At 43.7% G+C, this 15,732-nt stretch overlaps 1 protein-coding gene across 4 annotated transcripts in view; it reads left to right on the forward strand.

Annotated features, from left to right (window-relative positions):
* Window positions 1-15,732, forward strand: part of jmjd1cb (jumonji domain containing 1Cb) — a 98,430-nt gene that overhangs the window by 53,765 nt on the left and 28,933 nt on the right. For 3 of the 4 annotated variants that reach the window (XM_023949613.2, XM_023949614.2, XM_078937839.1), the window contains one exon: window positions 6,699-6,812. In XM_023949613.2, the coding sequence (XP_023805381.1) occupies window positions 6,699-6,812 (114 nt within the window). Of the gene's footprint in view, window positions 1-6,698; window positions 6,813-13,053; window positions 13,229-15,732 lie in introns of those variants that run through there. The other variant, XM_078937838.1, reaches the window with a different exon arrangement.

Genomic DNA, 15,732 nt, shown 5'->3' on the forward strand with positions numbered 1-15,732 from the left:
AAGTTCCCCCACGTCAAAGTATTTTCTTCCTGTAAGGATTTTACAAGTAAGAGAAAACTCCTAAAAGTGTAAGAAATCTCAGCTTTCAGGTATTTTTTAAAGTTCAGCTCTAGATCCCTTTAAATTATAAATTATTTTGAACCATCTTCTGCATGAGCTATAAATCATTTCTCATGTATTTTGGTAGTTGTTTGGTAATTGATTAATTTTGCGATCAAAATTTGAGATTTTTTTCAGAAACATCATTTATCTGATGCCATCTATCAACTCATTTACTCACCTGTGCTCTTCTGTAATAGCGCTGGGCGATATGGAAAAAAAACATATGGCACAACACACAATGAGAAACATACATTTTAGTGCAGCAAAATAAATCTAATGAGAAAAGATGTGGCTGACATGGAGTTAAAGTCCTTTCAACTACATTTGCAAAGAAACTCTTTAAAAAAAAAATTCAGCCTTAAGATCCATGTGGGCAATGCCGCAGTGTGCACGTATTATGTACAGCCAATATGAATACAGAAACATAAAGACATGCAAATAACCTCAGTCTAAAAACAAACAAACTCTGACATGTGTATGTTCTCAGTGGGACGTGTTCTCATCTGGCGTGTTTTGTGCCACAGACTGTCTAATCTTCAGATGGCTGTAGTTCTTTCTCCGCCTCTGTTCCACAACTTGGGTTTGTCTCAGATTCTTTTGTAATCTTAAATATCCATTTTTGTGGACCTTCTTTAAGTGATAGAAGTGGTTTGTTGTGTTGTCTTTCTAGCACCTATAAGGCATTAGTGAGACATTTACAAATGTTAAATAATGCCTTTTACATGTCTTATGCAGGCTTATAAACATTACTACTATGTGTTAATGTCTTATAACTGGATTATTAAGAATCTTATTTCATTGTTTGAACCAGATCACCACCTTTACAAGCTGCCACATGTTTTTGATAATTTTTTTTACATTTTCACATTAAGACCCGCAGCTGGAAGAAAAGCTGAGAATGAGGAGTTCTCTCTAGTTAGAGACGAGTGCGTTTCCTTTTATGTTTACCTTCTGGGATCTACCTCTCGGTGTTTATTAGCCTTTTTTCTTGCTGCCATTCAAAGAAGGTGGATATCTCTCATCTGTGCCTTTCATCTCTGATTATTCAACATGACAATGTTTTATAGGAAAAAATCAAGTCTAAACAGTCCCTTCAGTCCTTGAATGCATCAATGGTAAACGAATCGTTACAGTTCTGGATTTAAATACAGCTCTGAGAATTTACAGACACAAGCTGACTGTTTGGAGCTAATGTCTCTGATTCGGTGGTCTCAGCTGGTTTGCAACCATTTGGGAGAAGCTGAGCATCAATAAAGGTTTGCAGGAGCCTCCATTACCTTTACAGGTGTACAACCTGTAAATGAGAACATTTTAATCATGTAGGAGCCCCCTTCAACAGAGGGGATGATTTACTAGTTGATCCACATCAAAGAGTTCTAGAGCACTATTTTTTACCTCGTCCCGCACCTTCCTGACCAAAGCTCCCGTGGTCGTTGCAGGTCTGAGCACCGCTGCCAACTGTTCCAGTCAGGAATTGGCTGTATGCTCTGCTTTCGTGGTTTAGCGACTGATGAATAGTGATTGATGTGACCCATGTTGCTTGGTCTTGTGTGGCATGCTTAGCGAATCCACCAGAGCCATACTACGCCAGAGTCCAGTGAACCATGCTCCAGATCCCCCCTGTAAGTCAGCCTCTGCAGGTTTTAGACCGGCTTTGACGGAAGTGTGACTGCCGGTGAGCCTGGCTACAGGGCTAAAAGAAAGCTCAGCTTACTTTATTTTCTCTTTTAATTATGACAAGTAATAGAAAGTTCATTTTGAAGGTCTTGCCAAATAACAATCCAGACTAAGAATCTTAAAATTTCCTTTCCTGTTATCTTGAAGACCCCAGTCTGAGGATTTAAAAGCTGGAATTGGTCTCTTCTGTCCGGTTACTTTCTTCCTCTAAAGGACAACCGTCAGCGCTGAACATTTGGATACTCGGCGTGGAGTGGTGTCAGGTAGTTAACCGGCACATGAGTTCGAGCTGTACCTGTGACTCTGGAGCCAGGATGATCAGATATTCATGAGTGATGAGAATAATTACTTTCAGACGCTGTGCATTATAAACTCTTAAAGAACAATGGTCATGAGCTAACACAGTAGTTCTCAAACTTTTTATCATGTTCCCCCCTTTGGAGGAGGAAAAATGTTCATCCCCCCAAGAAAAAACTGTGAAAAAAATAAGCCAAATATTGACTTTAATACCATATCACAATAATAAACATTCCTGCTGCTAGAGACTTAAATAAAGGACGTTTTGTTAATGGCTGCAATGTGCCTCACAAAGATGGGATGTAGAATGGAAGCAGAATGCCCCCAGCCTTCTGCCCCATGAGGATGCTCCCTCTCCACAGCCAGCAGAATTCAGGGAGAGTCTGTGCTGTGAACCTCATCCTCAGGGTGGAGTCTGAGTGATTTCAATGGACTGATCCTCCTCAGCAGAGCTCAAACCAGCAGCTGCTGCTGCGCTAATGGATCTGTCAGCCAGTCGTGTTGAGCTCTGTTGGTTGCGAAATATTTGAGAAAGAATCCTCGCAGGGAAGACATGAAAAAGTGATTGATTCTTTATAAAATATAAATAAATTAAATAAAGGATCATTCTCTTTGTATGTTCCACTGGGCTAACACAACGAAGGGAAGTGGGCGTTCAAAACAATTGTTGTCTAGATTTTACAGTTGCAAAAGTGTCTATGACGGTTTTGTTTGATTCACCGTCAGCTTGTTTGTTTTTATTCTAAGTGTGTCACGTTGTTCCAAGGAGCGACACAAATAAGATGCTGCGCCTCCTCTGACGGAGAGCTCTACATCCGCAGGAAGAAACTACATGGTAGAAATGAAAGCCAGCACACGAATCAAGCTGAAATCACTCCTTTCATCACGCGGACTCTGATAACTAAACTAAAGGAGCTTTTTGGGGCGATGAAGTATTTGGTCGTGTTTTAAGGATTATGGCTGCCCTGCTTTGTGCTTTTCTACTAATCTTCAGAGTAAACGCGGCAAGATGGTCTGAGTGAAGCAGACGAAGCATGAATGCTTCCACGGCCGCATACCAAACTGCAGGTCTCTCTCCTCATCGCGATGTTGATTGGTTTAAACTGAATTTAGGATTGTTTACTTCTGCTTTTTTGAGGGCATCTGCATTTTGCCTTCAGCTGATGCATCTGCGGCGGTGAATCTGTAAGGATCTCTGTCTGTTGCCTGGTAACACTCTGTCCAAGAAGGCTTTGAGGTTTCAAACACACTTGTCTTTCTGCTGCATCTTCAACTTTTGCTCAGTGAGTTGACATGTCTGGAGCAATGTCTCTGGAATGGAAGGTCTCATCAGCAACGGGTCGTTTTAGAGTTGAAGTCCAGGTTCTGGTGCTTAATGTTGATGCACCTTCTTTAGAACGCAAACCGTTGTAGGTTGAACCGTCTCTGAATGTACCCTCACCTCTGCATTTGAGGTAATGATGCATCAGCAACACATCTAATAAACATAATTATCCTCCAATTTTGAATAAAAAATGCAGGTGAGTCCTACGGCTACAGTTCAGCTGGAGGATTGAGCTGTTGTAATACGCTGCCAGTCTGTTTCTGTCTGGTTGAGCAGTGAAATCTCCAGAATTCTCTTGCTTTCCCTTTTATCTGGTTAATCTGCATATCTGCCATCACTCGGGTCACTAAGTCTGTGCATGTGCATGTGTCAGTTGCAGTAATGATTGGATCGTCTACGATCAACCATGATGGTGTTGGGACCGGTTCCTGACGCGTCTCCACCAGCCGATTCCTTTGATTTGCTGTGATTTGAAAGCACCTTTTGTAAAATGAGCACAGCTGAGAAATGTCAGGGATGACAGACGGACACTGGTTTACTTTGTCACGGTGTCCCAAAAACCAAACCGTAAATATTTTATAACAGTTCTAAGCTGGATTTCTATTCCCAATAAAAGATTTACGTACTTATCAAATGTTAATGTGGCAGAAAATGTCTAGAGAAATATCAGCTCAGCTTAAAAAAACCCAACAGAGTCATTCTTCTGTATGACGGCACCCTTTTTTTTTTTTTACTACATGCACATCTGGAAACATGCATGGGCCGGAGTTACGGGAGTTTCCCAAGGTTGTTTTTCTTTCTCGAATTTTGGGTTGGACTCTTCCATCATACTTTTGTAATGGATGAAATGTGTGGATTAGCACTGTCTTGTGGAAAGATGGATGTCTTGATAAAGACATGGGTTGCTGTAACATCTGGATGTCCTCTGTGTTTCCTTCAAGATCTACCAATTCCTTTTTATAGCACTCATCGGAAAAACGAGGCCATCAGTTCCTAATCCAGTTCCCAGTCTTCATAGTAAAGCCTTACATTCGGGAAGGACACAAAAAAACTTTGTTGGAGAGTAAAGTGTGAACGGTGCCCCCAGATTTGTATAAAATCTGTGGTTGTAGCCTCCAATAACTGCTTCCCAAGTATTGGAAGCATTTTTCTGACATTCTGCCTCCTTACAACAGTTTTTTTCTTCATTCTACATGTCACAGTTCTGTTGGTTTCATCGGTTATCAAGCTGTTCTTTACTGCTGGATACTATTCCATCCCACTGCTGATTCTACCATTAATGAAGCCTGAGACTTCATTATTTATCAAACAATAAAATGTCACGTTGAGCATCAGATATGTTTTATACAAGCTTTTGAAAGGGAGTTTAATCTGAAAAATGGGATAATTCCATGTTTGAAGGGTCTATATCGTGCTAAATCAACGTTTGGAGCTCTTAAGTGTATTATAATGTTAATTCCTCACCACAAACAATTTCAAAGTGGAATTTTGAACCCTTTCACACAGAGGAAGGCGGAGCCTCAGAGATCAAGTCGTCTTACTTCCGGGTCGCAACATGAGCTGTGAAAATAACTCATTTCATTGGACCAGTGTTTTTCAACTAGTGCGCCGTGGGAAATCACTCTCATTAACTGATCTAAAAACATTTCCCATCTCCAGGATATCAGCTCTGTGTTCATCCAAACAGGCCCTCATAAAACACTGAGTAGTTAGGAATATAAGAGATAATAAAATACTTTTTTCTTTTTGTTTATTTGATTCTATTAAAGACATTTTGATCAGAATGACGGTACCGCGATTTAGCTGCAGCTACAGTTTTTTTTTGAGAAAGTCCCGCCCCTTTAACCGTCTCCACCAATCATTCTTGGAGTCTTAATCACACGTCATCAGTCTGACCAATCAGAAGTGGTTAAAGTCTTCACTTCCTTGTTCTGATTCTGCTCATAAAGTCTCTCAGTTCCAACAAAAATACCAGCTAAAGCTCGTCTTTAGCGGTGTAACTTTCCACGGGATCCGGTGTCAGACCGTGGAACAAGTGAACAAAACCATGAAGCTCAGAGAAGAGAGTCTGTCTGCAGTCGGCGGTTATTCGCACTACATCTCCCATGATGCACTGGGTTAAAGTGACACCGGCTCAGCGCACAATGAGTCTCTCCTCTTAACGTCTTGAAACCACAACAAACACACATCAGTTTTTAAATCTTCTAACTTAACTTTTATTACATCTTTTAGAAAAAACAGCTGCAGCTTCCAGCTTTTTCTGCCACAATTATCACAAATATTTATGTGAGATTGCAGAGGGAATGTAGATCAATACAGACTATGAGATTTTCCTTTTATTTCCAATTTTTGGATGCTGATGTGCTGCGGGATTTTTGACAAGGTTAAAGTGTGCCGTGGCTCAAAAAAGGTTGAAAAACACTGCATTAGACCATGGTTCTTTGGTGTGCCAATGGTCATACATGATCATATATATGTACATAGATATCGTTTACTCTGAAAGGCTGAAGAAAAGCCGGGAATAGACTCTTCAATAAACTTTTCTCTGCAGGTCTGAGCTGAAACCCTGAGTTCTGCAGTCCTTACTTGGGCTGAACAGAGTCCATCTACTAATCGTGTTATTTTCCAGTTTCCTTTGGAAGAAACATTAGTTTCATATAATAGAGGGGGAAAATGAGGAGATGGAGAATGATGCACCAATGATGAAAATGAGTGTGTTGTTCCCAGCATAGCAGATGAGTAAAGTGAAGGAGTGTGCAGCTGCAGCCTCCTGGCTGTGTTTCTGCGGCGGCGGCGGCAGCAGCAGCTGAGCTCCGGCGTCAGCCCGACACACTCTCTCACACAGGCTGTTTGCCCAAGTGGCAAAAAGGCAACATCAAAGCAGAGTTTTCTGCGTTTGAACTGTCAGACTTCTCCTACTCATTAATTTATTCATGGAGCTCTGAAGCTCTTCCTCCTCCTCCTCCTCCTCCATTCATCATGGCTCCACTGGTGCCTTTCCTCCCTGTAATCCTTTGCTTATCTCTGTCATTTTTCTTCTCTCCTTCATATCTGCCCTTTCTTTGAATTCTTGTCTTGATGTCTTTTTTTTTTTTTTGGGCACATTTGGTTTAACACCTACAACCCTAGGATGGAACGGCAAATTTTTTTCCGTGTTGTACAGTTAACAGAAGGCTGCTGTTTGTGAAAAGGGAAGCTCTTACTCCAGTGTTGACGTGCTGTTATTTTGTTAGTGCTGCAATTCTTGTGTAAATAGATCTATCCTAGCTGACAAGCACATCGTTTGGTTTGTTTGCAGGCGTTTAAGCCGGTGGTGGGCAAGAACCTGCTGTCTTCGGTAACGGCGGTGGAGTTCTTGTTGGATCGTAAACTGGACTTTCTGTCTGAGCATTCAGCCTGCCAACCGTACCAGGTAAGGGGCTCCCACACACATCCTCACAGAACCCCCCGGACCAAGGAAACGACCAGGCTGATGTGGACTGCTGAGGACCACTGTTGTGATGTCACAGAGTCGGGATGGGTTTGAACCCCACCAGTCAGTGCAGATGGTTCTCCCTCCTGGACTCTGGTTCTGGTGAATGACGGAGCACGAAGAGTCTTAGAAACTGGCCAAAGTCCTCCCACATAATGTTCCAAAGGTTAAAAAAAACAGAAAACGACAGGAACTGCAGCACATTTGGGAAAAGCTACCAGTGCAAAAGAGAACTTTTTCTGGAGTTGAAGAATTTCTGAACCTGGCTTGCTAAGCACCAGTCACTTTTCTTTAGGTTCCAACCATTAGTTGAGGCTGCAGCCTGTAACTCAGCCCCTCCCACAGACAGCTGGAGAAGGCTCTTCTAAAGAGTCCTTGCAGAATTTTTCTCCTTTCCTCCATTAGGCAGAGTTTTATTTGTCCCCATTACTATTGCTGTTGCTATTGCTTTGGTAAATAACTAATGGTGGGGAAAAAGTCCACTTTAAATGTACCGTAAATTCCGGACTATAAAGCGCACCCGATTACTAGCTGCACCCACCCATTTTCACGTGTTTAACTACTTTTATACCACCCAGGAGTTCCGGGGATGCCCGGAACTCCTGGGTGGTGGTGGGGTGCTCGTCTGGGGCTGTGGGCGTCCTTCTCCGGTGGGGCCCTGCGTTGGGCGCTCCCGGCGCGGCGGGGGGGCTGCTCTCCTGGTTGGGCTGGGGCGGCGCTCTCTTTCCCTCCGTGCCTCCCTGCTCTCTGGCTCTGGGGGCCTTGCGGCGGCCCTGCTGGCCCTGGCCTGGGTGGCGGGCTTGGTCGCCCGGGCGGCGGTTGTTCCCTGCCAGTTCCCGTGTGGCGTTGGGGGGATTTCGGCTGCCGCTGCTGCTGCGGTGGGGGTCTTGGGGTGGGGATGGCTGGGCACTCTCCCTCCTTCTTGTCACGTTCCACCATCCATTTTAGAAGAACATAAACACTCACCTGAGCACAGGTGTTAGCTCACCTTTGCACTAATAGCTTGCATGACTGAATGACTGAAATATTTCACACTAGTTGGTTTTAAGGCATAGGTATGCGTGTGAACACTATCTGTTTTGTGTACATGTCGACAGGTGGACATTTTTGCAGCTAGCAGGTGTGTTTATAACATTTGAGTGTGTGTGTGGACAGGCCCCGCCCTTTTTGTACTACATTTGAACCTTACCGTAATGATTAACAACCAGTAAACTTGTTGCTTTATGCTGCTTCATGGTCTTATCCCCCTTCCCCTCCTATTATCACCCTCCTACCCCCCCCTCTCTAACGTCCCTCTCTCTTCTCTTCTTCCCCTCTTTCCTTTTCCGTCCGGTCCAACACCAAAGATTTTCAAACATGATTGAAATTAATAAAGTTTGGCCTCAATTCCAAAAGGGGTTTATTCAGACATACCTTTGGTTTGTCTGAAGATTAATAACCCCTCTTGTTAAAATAAAATATGTCCAACACAAGAGGCCCTCAGCTCTCATCTGTCTGCCTAGCTGTTGGACAGGACTAGTTAAAAAAAAAAAAACTACTTTTATACATACACAAGCCGGGTCGGAGTACAAGCCGCATGTATTAGGCAACATTGTCATCCTGACAAATCACGTCCTGACTCCCAGAGTAAGTGTGATTTATTAGCATACAGTGGGAGGAGTCAGCTTTTTCCTCAGGCTCATGTATTTGTGTTTATCTACATCTGCCAAACAGCATGGAACTCTATTCTGTTCACAAGTTCCTCAGTTATGGTTTTTTTTTATTTATTTATTTATTTATTTTTTTTTTAACTTATTGACAATCTAGGTATCATACATAAAATTACAAACAGTAACCATATAATCAACATTACATCCCTCAGTTATGATGAGGAAATTTACATCCGCGATCCCCCATTTCCCATGAGTCTTAGGGGCTAAAGGCGGGGCCAATGCCCGCTCGCCATTCTGTTGTACATGTTTAAGAATGAGCAAGTATCAGCAGTGCATGGAGGGGTGAACAGGTAAAGCTCTCCTTCCGCTTGTGTCGCGGCAGCGTTATGGGAGTAACAGGGCTGGTTAAAAAACACACTTGTAAAATAAAGCAGCGACGACTGAAAAGCGCGCGCCTCAGCGCGATACGCGCGCCTCCTCGCGGCGCGTGGGTCAGAAGTTTCCTTCCACAACAAACACTGTTGCTCCGCGGACGCCTCGAGTAAGCCCTGGCTGCAGCCTGCAGAATGGCTCGACGCCTCCGCGCTCCCGCGCGCTCCTTGTCTCCCCTTCCTATCTACTCCGACAGCTCTGGCCAGGGCAGCTTCAAGGAGGAGCGCTTCGTCCCCATTGCGCCGGTGGACGGAGCAAATCGTGTCTGTGCAGAGCAATCGGACTTAATACTGTACGTTTTGTGTATGAGGGGCGGATGCGTTGTTACGTGTGGGAGCCATCAGACTGCCATCGGCCCCGCAGCTCACACGACACGCAGTCTCCAGCTCACACGGAGGCTGTGAGCGTTTCAATGCAAAACTCCGCTCAGTCCTTAGAAACCGTTAACACGACCACGTCAATTTGTGTTTCCAGTCGTGTCCCGACAAAATAAAGGCTGATGTTATTCTCACATATTTACGTGCAGCCAGCCGAGTCACTATGACTCAGAGGTAAATTCACTCCATGCGCTGTTCTCTCCGTCACGCAGCTGACCGGCTTTTCCAAACCCGATGGTGATGGTGGATTTTTTCACGCTGTTTTTAACGATTGCTTTTAACTTGAAAGCTTCATCATATTGTAGTGGCGATCACGTGCACGTTGGGTCTGATGGCACCAAAGGATTCTGGGATGCGGCCGGGCATGCGTGTTTCGTTTTGTTGAACCATGAATGAAGTGTCTAAGACCTGAAGTCAAGTCCATGCTGTTTGGCTGCTTAGAGGTGTGTTGAAAAACAAATGACTTGTGCTTGGTGTTAGATAGAGAATACAAACCATTCACTGTGTCCGAAAATGCGTACATGGCGGCCGCCAATTAAAACCATAAATTAGCCGCGTCACTGAATAAGCCGCACAGCTGTAAGCGCAGGAAAAAAGTAGCGGCTTATAGTCCGGAAATTACGGTAATGTGAGCTGGATGCTCTCCTGTCTGTGTCACAGTCAGCAGTGACGGTGCATGGATGCTGTACCACCTCTAATGTGGGCAATTGGAAGTTTGTATTTATCAGGTAATTCGCTGCTTTTCTTTTAGTTTTATTTTGGGGAGATTTAACATTTTAGTGTTGACATTTCCAGCGAATCTGGACTAGCGTTTAGCAAACAAAATGTATCACTAATTTATTTGGAGTCACGTTCAGTGGGAAAGGGAATCAAATTGGGAACTTTGTCACTGAAAATGAAATCAGATGCATAGTTTGGCAGTGAACCCCCCCCCCCCCCCCCACCACCACCACCACCACCACCTGCTGTTGTCCTCTCATCCACATGTGGAGCAATAGTTTAACTTGACCTGTACACATTTTATATAATGAGTTGTTCTCCCTGAAAGCATGTTGAATGTTTTTTGTCTGACTGCAGATGAGTTCTTGTTGTTTTCATCAACTGTCGTCTGGTTACTGGAGAGCATTTTCCTCTTCAGGTGCTGGTTCCATTCCAGCTGAACAGATTTCTCTGAGGTTTTTACGGTGAACCTCTAGATTATTGAAGGCTTGGACTTCCTTTTGTCTTCAAGTGGGCATGGGGCTGCAACTTCTGCTGCTGATGTCAGCAAGAAACAAAGTCCAGTGTCTGACACACGTGCATGTCTGGCATCAATGCGTGGTTGATGCTCTTAACTTGTTTTCTGGTGGTGGAAACAAAAAGCACAGTTCACTCCGGGCTAGCATCTAGCCTTGGGGAGGGTCAGTGTGGCTAAAAAACCTCTACTCAACTTTGCTGTTTGGCATGTTTTTGATGGAATGATTTTACACTTTAAAATAGTTTGTTGCTTTTTGTGTAACACTGTGCTGTTTATAGTGTGAAATGCTCATAAAATATAGAACCTGAAGTAAATGTTATTGAAAAGTCCAAAGAAGGACAGATATACATTATAGTGCACATTTGTATCCAGTTTAAAAACGTTTGTAAATTCTGCTCTCAGCTGTAGGACACAGAGAAGCGGACCCTCCCTGGGCTCAGCATTGTACCGGCTAATGAAAATGCCTTTAAACACTGCACCCTGGCATAGCGCAGGAACGCCATAATGCAGAATTGCTAAAAGGTCATTGAAAGTCTTTTATGACATCTGTGGTTACGTCTTCTCTGAAGGGCAGGTCAATTGTGCGTGGCGTCCTGTGTAAAGTTGATTCTGGCCACTTTAGGACAAAGTGCCTCCATCCAAAGCTAGCAGATCCAGAAATTATATTTTTCCAAGTGGAACCAACCAGTTTCTGATATGTGTTGACGTCTGCTCAGGATTTTGCTTTAACTTAGCTCAACCTCCCCATCCCGCATCTGGTTAGGGATACTTTATCCTGTGCATTGACTGTCTAATGTCATGAGGGCATTTAAAAACTTCTCCAGGGAGACCAGTTCAGTTAGGTTGCACTTCCTATTGCTTCATGTTCAGCCAGGATGTGGTTTGATAGTGTCGTGATGAAACTCACGGTTCCTCATAATCTGCCGTCTTTCCTTCAAATCTGCGACATTTGCTCCAGCGTTTGTGATGTTACATGTCACAGCAGGAGAGCATCTGCTGAGATCTTTAATGTTCATAACACGTGGGGTTCTTGTAGAAACATCCTGGTTGTGGTAGCTCCCTACAGAAGGAGGTTCGAATGCAACTTGGCCTCAAACGGTTTCCAAAACCAAACTTCTCTAATGGTATTGGTTCTTTGGAAAAAAGAGGACAAATATTCACCATGGAAGGTTTGTACCTGGAAGTTCTGTATGTCATCACTGTTGACTGTATGTGGGAACTGGACCGAGCGAGTGCGACGGCACCTACAGAAAACGGTTCGCTTCAGGTTCCAGCCAAATGAAGTCAATTCAGTCGCCATTTTTCGCGAATCCAATCCAAGTCATTGTTTCTATGGCAACCATTCTCACCAATCAGGAGTGAGCTTGTTGAAAGGTCACAACCCCCACCGCTTGAAAGCGTGTTCGGTAGAATCTGTCAAGTAAACGCTTTGAATGTTCAACATGAGACCACCCACTTTTATGGAGACATCTGATTGGTCAGTTTATAACTTGAATAACCTCAGAAAAAATATATATAATAAAAAAAGAGGATTATCAAGAAGATGTTACAAAATAAAGGTATCAGATCCAGAACGGTTCTTCTGACCAATAGAATGACTGACTGAGTAACCGTTGTTTATTTCTCTATAGACGTCTATGGGATTTTGGCTTCTTGGAGCCACTTCCTGTTTGTAACACCAGGGGGGAGGGGTCACCCAGACCAGTCAGTGGTCATCACACTAATCAAAGTCTGCGGGAGAGCTGCTGTCGGGTGCCCTCCGCTGATCTACAGCACCGCCTTGTTGTGTCAAAGTTAACCTACGTGTTTCAGTCGAGGTTTTTCACTGAACGTGAGGATGACGACGGATGAAACTGATTCTGCTGCTATGCGTAAATGACAGCCACAGTCCATGAACTGCAAGACCTTGTTGGCGTAAAAGCAGAAATGGTTCCAGATTTGATCTTTCCTTTGATTTCATAGTAAAGACATCATTTCTCCCTAGCAAGATTGTTGTCAGTTTCCCTTTATCATAGATGTAGTGATGCAGGAAATCGCCGTCACAGAAGTTAGTTTCACTACCAAGACGTGTCTGATGCTGCTTGGATTTGTTTGTATCAAACGGAGGGAAAGGCAGTGGAAGCAGGCAGAGAGCCAACATCTTTTTTTCATGTTGCTGTGTCTTTGAGTCTTTGTGTGTGTGTGTGTGTGTGCGTGTGTGCAGGACTCTTGTTGTATTTCTCCGTCTGGAACATTGTGTTCCTCTCTGTCAGCCAGATGGGATGACTGGGTTGTGCGCTCACACCCTCACCCATCCATTTGTGCCTTGGACAAGTCCAAACGCAGCAAGAGGGAGAGAGAGGCGACGGAGCTGCTGTTTTTCTTTGTTTCAGGCTTTGCGGAGTCGCCGCCATGTCCTGTGATGACTCATGCTCTGAATCTGTGTAGACGTCATGCACGCTCTCAATCCTCTCTGTTCTGTCAGCCGTCAGTGGAAGACCTGGAAATGCAATGGAACCAACGTTTGCATTCAAAGTTCAGGGGGAAACCTGCTTCTATTGGGTTTGGCGTGAATGAATGTCAGGTTCTTCTCGGTTAGCTGTGTCCAGGATCAACGTGAGGACATGTGCTGAACTGTGCTCTGTGTTCCACGTGACCGCTGTTGGCCAAAGTTCACAGGTAACGCTGGCTGAGAAAGCCAGAGGGCTGAGGATCACACAGGTTTTCCTGAATAGTCTGCATGATTCATGCAGCTCTTTCCCCACAGATACTGCTTGAACAGGCATTTCTTAGTGGGAGACTCCACTGGAGACAGAGCTTTATCCGGCTGCACGATATGAGGAAAACTCGCGATATGCGATATTGGTGATTAATATTGCGATAACGATATAATTCGCGGTATATAAACAAATAGCAAAACAACCAAAAACATCATTTCCATTTCACTGCAACAGTTTAAAAATTATACTCCAAATGACCCCTGGCGACATAGGAGGCAAACATCAAACATAAAAGGGCTCATCTGATTCATCAACAACGTAAACGGGTCCTTCCGATTGGTTAAATGCATAAGGGGATTTATTTCATTTGTTCAATATTTCAAGCTGCCATGAGATTGTTTTAGCACATTTATCATAACCATTTATTGCGATTTTCGCCGTCTTTTGCGGTATGCATATTGCACAGCTTAATGTCGCGATAACGATAAATTTGCGGTATATTGTGCAGGCCTAGTGAGCAGTAATGGATGCATTTGTGGAGCTTTGGGATCGCAGAACTTCTTCATTATTAAGATTACTATCAGCTCTTCTGTGCTTCATTGATTCTTTTGATATGTTTGCTTTGACATATTTTGACTTCAGAGTTTGTGTTTAGTTTTTGCTTTGCATTAAAAACTACTCGCAGCATTTCTTTACAAATAATTCACAGACAAAAATACAAACGTCCACAAAATTAAAACTTGATCTATTTTTAATTGAATTATATCAGTAAAAGCAGGTCATTTATATGTAATGAAATTTTGTGTTTTAAAACCCCTTCCCAAATATTCTCACTTATATATTTTTGTATTTTTCTATTGTCTTCATCTGTGGTTCTACAGTCTTTATCTGTGGTTCTGCAGTCTACATCTGTGGTTCTGCAGTCTACATCTGTGGTTCTGCAGTCTTCATCTGTGGTTCTGCAGTCTTCATCTGTGGTTCTGCAGTCTACATCTGTGGTTCTGCAGTCTTCATCTGTGGTTCTGCAGTCTACATCTGTGGTTCTGCAGTCTACATCTGTGGTTCTGCAGTCTTCATCTGTGGTTCTGCAGTCTACATCTGTGGTTCTGCAGTCTACATCTGTGGTTCTGCAGTCTTCATCTGTGGTTCTGCAGTCTTCATCTGTGGTTCTACAGTCTTCATCTGTGGTTCTACAGTCTACATCTGTGGTTCTGCAGTCTACATCTGTGGTTCTGCAGTCTACATCTGTGGTTCTACAATCTTCATCTGTGGTTCTACAGTCTACATCTGTGGTTCTACAGTCTACATCTGTGGTTCTGCAGTCTACATCTGTGTTTCTGCAGTTTTCATCTGTGGTTCTGCAGTCTACATATGTGGTTCTGCAGTCTACATCTGTGGTTCTGCAGTCTTCATCTGTGGTTCTACAGTCTTCATCTGTGGTTCTACAGTCTACATCTGTGGTTCTGCAGTCTACATCTGTGGTTCTGCAGTCTACATCTGTGGTTCTGCAGACTTCATCTGTGGTTCTACAGTCTTCATCTGTGGTTCTGCAGTTTTCATCTGTGGTTCTGCAGTCTTCATCTGTGGTTCTACAGTCTTCATCTGTGGTTCTACAGACTTCATCTGTGGTTCTGCAGTCTTCATCTGTGGTTCTGCAGACTTCATCTGTGGTTCTGCAGTCTACATCTGTGGTTCTGCAGTCTACATCTGTGGTTCTGCAGTCTACATCTGTGGTTCTGCAGTCTTCATCTGTGGTTCTGCAGTCTTCATCTGTGGTTCTGCAGACTTCATCTGTGGTTCTACAGTCTCCATCTGTGGTTCTGCAGTCTACATCTGTGGTTCTGCAGTCTACATCTGTGGTTCTGCAGTCTTCATCTGTGGTTCTGCAGTCTTCATCTGTGGTTCTGCAGTCTTCATCTGTGGTTCTGCAGTCTTCATCTGTGGTTCTACAGTCTTCGTCTATGATTCTGCAGTCTTCATCTGTGGTTCTACAGTCTTCATCTGTGGTTCTACAGTCTTCATCTGTGGTTCTACAGTCTTCGTCTATGATTCTGCAGTCTTCATCTGTGGTTCTGCAGTCTTCATCTGTGGTTCTGCAGTCTTCATCTGTGGTTCTACAGTCTTCATCTGTGGTTCTACAGTCTTCGTCTATGATTCTGCAGTCTTCATCTGTGGTTCTGCAGTCTTCATCTGTGGTTCTGCAGTCTTCATCTGTGGTTCTGCAGTCTTCATCTGTGGTTCTGCAGTCTTCATCTGTGGTTCTGCAGTCTTCGTCTATGATTCTGCAGTCTTCATCTGTGGTTCTGCAGTCTTCATCTGTGGTTCTACAGTCTTCGTCTATGATTCTGCAGTCTTCATCTCTCGTTCTGCAGTCTTCATCTGTGGTTCTGCAGTCTTCATCTGTGGTTCTGCAGTCTTCATCTGTGGTTCTGCAGTCTTCATCTGTGGTTCTGCAGTCTTCAT

The sequence above is a fragment of the Oryzias latipes genome, chromosome 19 (genome assembly GCF_053564925.1).
Source record: "Oryzias latipes strain Hd-rR chromosome 19, Olatipes_Hd-rR_3.1".
NCBI classification, from domain to species: domain Eukaryota; kingdom Metazoa; phylum Chordata; class Actinopteri; order Beloniformes; family Adrianichthyidae; genus Oryzias; species Oryzias latipes.